Source organism: Furipterus horrens, unplaced genomic scaffold, assembly GCF_987537825.1.
Source record: "Furipterus horrens unplaced genomic scaffold, mFurHor1.1.pri manual_scaffold_6, whole genome shotgun sequence".
Taxonomy (NCBI): domain Eukaryota; kingdom Metazoa; phylum Chordata; class Mammalia; order Chiroptera; family Furipteridae; genus Furipterus; species Furipterus horrens.
Window position 1 is genome coordinate 31,671,175 of NW_028327176.1, and position 8,240 is coordinate 31,679,414.

Below are 8,240 nucleotides of genomic sequence, written 5' to 3' on the forward strand. Positions count from 1 at the left end.
ACAGAATGGAACAGAATCATAGGTATGGGGATCATTTGGAGAGTTATCGGCTGCAAGGAGAAAGGGGGAGAAATGGGGAAATGGTGCAAGGATGAAGAAGTATAATTAGTAGGTACAAAATAGATGGGGAAGTTAAAAATAATATAGGAAAGGGTGAAGCCAAAGAACATACAGGCACGACCCATGGACATAAACTCAAGAGGGTGGGGCTGCTAGAGGGAATGGGGATACTGGGTGGAGGAGAGCAAAAGGGAAAGAAGTTGGGATAGCTGTAACAGCATAATAAATAAAATATACTTAAAAAAAGAAGAAAATATTTCCAAACTCAAAAAATTAAATAACAAGCAGGTGGTTCTGCTTAGAATTTATATATTTTTCTTTTTGTCCTGCACACAAGTAACATTTTACACTTTCTAATATATATAAAGTCTGTGTTGCTGGAATCTCAGCTATGATTAATGCTATTCTGATCTTCCATTCATTTATTCCTATCAAAAATAGTGGGATTTTATAAGACATCATAAACACCAACTGGTGGTTCTATAATATAGTAATATGTCAGGATTTTTCTTTATTTTGGACCATCAGTTTAGAAGTGTATATGCTTTGATCCAGTGATTTTTTTCTACTGGTAAAATTAATGATGGCTGGCTGTCCTGGGCAGCCCCTTGGGGACCTAAGCACTTACTCCCCCCCAGCAGGGAATTGTCCTGGCTGAAGAAGCCTCCAGGTCCTGCCCCTTCCTGTGACAGCTTTTGTCCAGCAGGGGTGTAAAGACCCTTTTGCTTCAGCATGGGTAACTGCAGAGCCATGCTCACTGGCTAGCTTCAGTTCTCCCTGGGGATCAGCTGAAGCCTTTGTTGTGACTGCATTGCAGCCCAGCCTTGCCCCTTTGCTGTTCTGCTTGCTTTCCTCCCCAACAGGTGTTGACCCCAACAACACTCCCCAGTAACCTTTCTGCACACCAGTCTCCATCTCAGAGTTTGCATCTTGGGGAACCTGCCTGTGTCGCTGGGTATATAAGTATTATGTGGGACTGAAATATGGGTCAAGTGCACATGGAGACTTCATTTATACCTAGTTTCCTATTCATGGGGTGTGCCAGGTTCTCATAGTTTTTGAGGACAGCTCAAAATTCTGTAACAAAGTCTCTACCTTTAAGAGCATTTACTAATTGATCTGCACTTGGTGGCAGTCAGTTTCAAAATGTTATCTTTCATTTAATAAATATTGAGCAATTTCAAAGTGCCAGGTGCTGTTCTAGATGCTGGGGACATAAAAGTGAATAAGAGGTCTCTGTCCTCATGAAGCTTAGCTTCTAGTGGAAGAACAAAAAATAATTAGTAAGCAAATAAATAATATAATTTCAAATCGTGACAGATTCTAAGAAGAGAATAAAATGGGGAAATAGGATAGAGAGGGATGGGGGGCTTCTTTATCAGGAGTGGTCCCGGAGGGCCTCCATGGGGAGGTAACAGTTGAGCTGAGATGAAAAAAATAAGGGGCAGGCAGATGGTTTGGCCCAGCTGGTTTACTAGTTTGTAAGCTACTAGTTTGTTTTAGTTCATTAGAGAGATGATTTGGGGTGTTATAAATCTCAGGTGGGTCAAAGCCTGGATCTGTGATGTGGAATTGATCACATACCTAGCCAGATCTCTGTCTTATCGATATACATATTCTGTACATATTTTATAAAAACTGTATTTGACTTAGAAGAGAGGAGAGTTTTAGTTCTTTTCAAGATTTGACCCTGGAGGGAAGGATTTGGGATGAGGGGGCTCTGTTGCCCCAAAGTAGAGGAGAATGCCTCACTATGGAACTAGCACAAGAGGGAAGAAGGGCTGTGTGTGTGTGCATGTGTGTGTGCAAAGAAAGGGTGATGTGGCTTTGGTCCTTGCCTCATGTATGAAACGGGACTGAGCAGGTGCTAGTGCTGTGTTGCATTTGTTAATGATGTCTGTGTTCTGTTTTTGCCTAACAGGTCGAAATAGAAAAGAAGTGGATTAAAATCGATGGAGAAGACCCAGATAAGGCCGGTGACTGCCTAACGCAGTAGGAATAGCAAGAGTTAATGATGACGACCCATTTTTCGTATATGTAACTTATAGAAACCACTCCACACAGTTCTATTACTGTATAGTGGAAATGACTTCTGAATAGAGGGTTTAGGACAGGTCCAATGGCTGTGTCTAGAGATAAGTTTAGACCTGAAACCAAACAATCTATATTTTATGCTTTTGATATGTTTGTGCCCTTAGGGGTTTGATCTAAATTGTGTGTATAATTTGCGTGATGTTTCTGCTTCCTATTGAAACTCAAAGGCGCTGTTATTCAATGTGAGACCCAACAGCCAGCTTAACTAAAGGGTTTTTGATTTTTGACTACTCAGTGGGCTGATTGTTTTGTGCTCTGGATTACCCAGGCGTTGTATTTATTATCCTCCAGTCCTATTTCTTCTTGCTGTGTCAGCACCTGTACTGGAGGGTAAGGCAATCGCAGGAAACATAAACCAAAATCTTAATTTTCCCTTCCTGCTCTTCTTGGAAATGTGGCTAGGTATAGAATGATGCTGAAATCACAGGCGAAAATGGAGATGTGGAAGTATCTGTGACTTTGAATTAGTTAGCTTCCAGTCCTCTTACCACATTGCGAGTAATTATCGGCTGTGTTTGGTACCTGTCTTTCCCCCACGGTATTATTGTTCCCAAAATGAATTTGTATTCTGTTGCGTGTTGCAAAGAAGCTCTTTCTGTTGATATATATATTTTAGTACAAGTCACTAAGACCTATTGCCTTTTGCTTGGAGAGATTTCTTTTAAAATGGAATCCCAGTATTGGGCACTAGTTAAAATATTTATGTACATTAAAGATGAATTTTTAAAGTTCATGAATATTCTTTCCCCAAAGTACAGAGTCTAAGAATGTATTTTGATAAAATATTATTTGTGATTAACACAAGCCTCTCTTGAGTAGAAGTCTAACTTGTATTATGATTATTTTATGCTAGTTCTACTAAATTTAGAGTATTTTTCTTGAAAAGATGAGCAAAATGAAAGACACTAGGTTATTTTCCCTAGATTTTTAAGAAGTGACGTTTCTGTTTTTCAGTCAGCTAAATGTTTAGTTTCTAATGAAAAGCCAGTGGCATTAGCAGTTATATTCTGTTTATAATTTCCTTTCCATATTTACAGAAAAAGGTCAAATTAAAAAATTTATGAAGTCTATACTCTAGGTATTTTTTAGTCTGAAAAATAAAGTCCTCCATTTCATATTAATATACCTTCAATTTATGTTGACTTTAAAATATTATTAGGAGGTATTTTTCTCTATTTACCAGATTCGTTTTGAATCTAACTGATATAATAATGTTCTTCCAAACAACATTTATTTGTTGGCCCGAGTTTCTGACTTATGTTTTATTTAATATTGTGTTACATTCATTGTACTGTGTTCCAAAACCAGATTAAAACGAACATGTATGATGGTTTGTATCAATCAGCAGATTTTATTGCTTTTCATTATTTTGCTATAACAGCAAGGAATGCAAAAATTGACTCTTAAAATGAATTGTTATTGCTCTTTTTAACTCCACTTGATGCATTGCTCATAATATCATATGCTTGAGACTCACCGTTGATGTATGGGAGGGCAAATCTGTGTGTGCGTTATTAAAAAAAAACAAAACAAGAAACACCCCACTGTCTTCAGCATCCGGTGCAGCACATTCTGGAACGACATCAGTCTGCTCAGCACAAACATGGAGGTGGCTGGAGGAGATGCCGCTCCAGCTCCCAGAAAAGTCAGCTGGGTTAATTACTGCCATTGCTTTCAAATCTGTTTTGTGGCATCCTGCCCACGAACAACTCAGAGTCTGATTCAGTTGAACTTAATGAATATTTACACCTCAAAATAATTTCAGCAAAGGGTTCAATTAATTGCCCCTCGTGCTTCACAGGTTGCCCAGTATCTCTGGCTTCCTCACTGCTGAGGTCACCAGCCATTCGGACTGCAGGAGCATCTCAAGATTCAGTGTTGGAAACAGAGTAACAAACCGCTGACTGAAGCCCAAATTGAGTTTCTGCTGCAATGCAGAGGTTGATAGCATTAACAGTGGGGTGCTATGGCATAATTGTTAATTTGCACATCTATTAAGACCTTAAATATTCATTACTTAGCTTTAAGTTAACATTCTGTGGAAGGAGGAGAGGCTTTTTAATTTAATTCTTCTGACCTCAGAAATGGCAGAAGGGCAAATGTGCTGTAAAGGAAAAATCGGGTAGGGTCCACTTAGACTTAGAAATTAAGTAGAATCTCCTTTGCTGGAAGTAAACGATGATCTTAAAGACAATAACTGCAATAAGATAAACCCCTGCTTTTAAGGTTGGGAAGGGCAGAAGAGAGTGAAGGAGGAACTACTCCTTTCTAGTATTTTAGTTTAGGTAATTTAGATAAACCCTTCCTGAGTTTGACCATTTAGGTACCAGACATTTGATGGATACATGGAATGCTTCCAAGGCCTTAACCAGTTCCTGACTAGCTGTCCTGCTCTAATTGTTCAGGTCTGGTTGTCTTGCCAGCCAAAGAATCATATTAACTGTGTAAGTGAATTCATGGCCTAGTGATTAATTACTGGGTCAATTGTACAGATCAGAATTTAAGGACACTTTCTTTTTTTATTCACTTAAAAATGTATGAAAAATACTTTTCAGCACACAGATAAAGGCTGGATTTTATTTCAAAGCTGATTTATATATTAGACAGTTCTAGGGTTTAGTCCCTTCATTCCGAAGCTGTACTTATGATAGTGCCCTTTTCTTATGAATTCAGTTAGAAGGCCTTCCTTAATAATGATTATTATATCTTAAAATATTACTTTATGTCATAGCAACACAAATATAAAACAGATTGAGCCTTGTAACAGAGTATTTGGTAGATTGCACATTGGTTTTTCAAAATTAAAGTTATATTTCAAATGATTCTTGCTGTGCGATTGACTTATATCTTCTTTTGCAAGGTCTGGGGCTATTTTTTAAAGGTGTGAAATCAATTTCAATAACCTTAAACAATTGACCCTCTGTCAGGCAAATGTATACTGCTTTACTCTTGAGTCAGTGGACATGGCATGTTGACACATCCTGGAAAAATAACACCAACAAACTATAATTTGTGATGTTAAAGGATGACTTTTAAAAGAGGATATAATCATTACTCTCCTAAAGGAATAAAGTGAGTATGTGCCCAACGTTTTACTTAACTCATTAACTAACAAGGGAACTAATGTTAGAACTGATTCCAAGGAGAATTCAAAGAGCAGAGAGACATTGTAGGAAATAAGGAATTCTGCAAAGCATTTACAAATACATGTAAAATAGATCTATCCACAGGGCAATAATGAATAATCAGTTTCCCCTATTGCCTCACAATTAATTTGCATTTGCATGGACTCGTATTACGTGTATTGTCAGTTTTCTAAAATTTACAGAATTATAAAACTTTGTAAAAACAATAACATTTGTTGATAACCTGGACAAATGAGCTAGATGGGACACCTACTCCTAAAAAGTCTTTAACAATTTTTTTTTTTGACAACAGGGCAGACTTTGTCTGCAGGAGAATTCTAAAGAATTTTTAAATTTTGGCAACTAGTATTATAGGTATGATATGCATTTAAAACAATTTTCTAAAGTTTAGAAAACTTTTTATGTAATTGTCAGAATATATTTCAGATAAGTTGTGTGTTGAGGGGAGAGGGCATAAAAAGGTGAAGATAAATCAGTTCTAATATAAACCTAACAAACTCTACCCACTGTTTTTATGAGAAAGCTGCTGTGAGGAGACAGAATAATTTTTTTTCTACCCTTCTGAGTTCTAATCAAATTGACATGGCAGATTAACAGGAGAAACAACCAAGTTTATTACATATGTGTGCTGGGGTTTTGTAAGAGGGGGTGGGGTGCAGGGAGGTGGTTGTTTAAAGCTCCAAACTAGAGGAAGGTAATTCACATGGAGATGAAAAGCAAATGTTTGTAAACCAATGTTTGCTGGGCTGTCTTTAACAGTGGACAGAGGGCTTGGACTAAATGGGTCTTGCTGGGTTCCTGCCCTCCATCACATGTAGTCCAATCAAACTATAGTTATTTATGATGATTGCTCCCTTCTTGGAGCAGGTCTTCTTTTTCAATTATTTTAGGCAGGAGGAAGATCAAATGTTATTCCTGAGTCTTGTTTCTTAAAAATAACCAGCTTAAAATAATATCCTCCCCAAAAGGCATGTTTTGGGGTGGTAAACTCTGCTCCCCTCACTGCTAAGTGTTGAAATTCAACTTTTATCAAGCTGTTAAAGTTCAATTTCAAAACTGCATCAGGAAATAAAACTTCATAGAGTCCAGATCATTAAGCACTGTTTTAGCTACTATTGTACTGGAATTAACAGGGCTTGGCACTAATTCCTAAGAAACAATAAAGGATTAAGTGTCATAAACTGACCCTATTTATAACAAAATTCCTCCAATTCTCATCCTTCAGTTCTTTTCTGTTTTGTCTCAACTTCACCCACTTTGTGTACAGACAGTGGTTCCACCAGATTTTTGCTCTCTCCCCACCGCTCCCTACTCTCTGGAGCTACTCTGCTCCAAGAATCTTTTATGCCCTAAACCTGGGTCCTAAGCACAGGGCTGGGTGTATTGGACTGAAATTTATGAAATGGCCAATATTTAACCATTCTTGATGGCGATTTTATGGAGTGCAACCTAATTACCAGCCTATTTTCCCAGTGTATATGAAACAAAAGATTTTTCGTGTTACAATAGCATTTAAAAGTTCCTGCTTTGAACTGGCATCTAAATATGAATTTGACTGTAAATTCATTTTTAAAGCAAGGCAGAATGGTTGGTCAGAAAGCAAATAGTTGAGTTACAAAAACATAACGTAGATAAAAGTTGTAGGTAATATTATGCCTTTAAAGTCATGTTCCATCTGTAAGGAAAAGGAAAACAGATTTGTTGCCCCATTTAAAAATATATTGCGATAACATTGAAACTAGAAATTTCAGGGGTATGACTTTATAATTCAACATCTGTCTACTCCAGCAATTTTCAACCTTTTTCATCTCATGGCACATAAACTAATTACTAAAATTCTATTACACACAAAAATATATTTTTGCCAATCTAATTAAAAAATAAGTTTTCCGCCCTGGCTGGTGTGGCTCTGTGGATTGAGTGCTGGCCTGCAAACCAAAGGGTCACCGGTTTGATTCCCAGTCAGGGCACATGGCTGGGTTGTGGGCCAGGTCCCCGATTGGGGGTATGTGAGAGGCAACCACACATTGATGTTTCCCTCTCTTCCTCCCTTCCCCTCGCTCTTAAAATGAATAAATAAAACCCTAAAATTAAAAAAAGGCTGTTGTCATTAAAAAAAATATTTTTTTATTTGACAATCTAAGGGAAAAAGAGGTCCGTGCCCCTAACTAAATAGCCGGGTATTGCATGTTGTAAAAATTTTTGCGGCACACCAATGTGCTTCTTGCAGCATACGGTTGAAAATCACTGGTATACTCTGTTGCATGCTCACTACCCAAAAACCTTTTTAGAAGATTGAAGGTAAGTTCTTTGAGACTTCCTGGGGAAGAAATGCAAATTGCCATTAGACTTACAGGACTGCAACTTTTCCCTTATCTTTCCCTCCTGTCTCTTCTCCAAAACAGCCTTCCAAACCTCAGGTAACTTACTTAAAGGATATGATTGTGTGTGTTGGCATTTTCCTGAAAAGCCCATTTTGTACTACCCAGAATTTCTGTGAATTCCATGTAAGGCACTTTACGGTATACTCTGGGAACAGAAGAGGGCGCTCGCACGCAAGCTGCTGCTTCTCAGTGTTAGAACCTGCGTGTGAATTTGGTGGTGCTTGTATTATGATTAATACAAGATCTTGGGGGCATTGTGTAAAGCATTTCAAAGCTTTGTGAGTCCAGTGGAATATAATTAAAATTAATGCACTAGACAAACATTTTAAAGTATTCCTAATGCTTTACCTAAAAATGCTGTTGACTACAGTTTTACACATCTCAAAGATTTAAATATTATGCTTATCTCTAAACATTTCTAAGTAGTGGGAACAGAAAAAGAGTGCCTTTCTTAAAATAGTTCAAACAAATGTTTTCTAATAGGGGTTATAAACTTTAAATCTGCTTACTTTAAAAGATTTATAAAGTATTATAAGAAATCCATTCTGTTTGACTT

The 8,240-nt window shown here is 37.5% G+C and overlaps 1 protein-coding gene across 3 annotated transcripts in view; it reads left to right on the top strand.

Moving 5' to 3' along the window:
• STON1 (stonin 1) overlaps nt 1-3,994 on the top strand; it is a 54,726-nt gene extending 50,732 nt beyond the window's left edge. For all 3 annotated transcript variants that reach the window (XM_090281267.1, XM_090281269.1, XM_090281268.1), the window contains one exon: nt 1,982-3,994. In XM_090281267.1, coding sequence (XP_090137393.1) covers nt 1,982-2,056 — 75 coding nt within the window. In that variant the 3' untranslated portion in view covers nt 2,057-3,994. The remainder of the gene's footprint in view (nt 1-1,981) is intronic.
• Nucleotides 3,995-8,240: the final 4,246 nt, after the last annotated feature.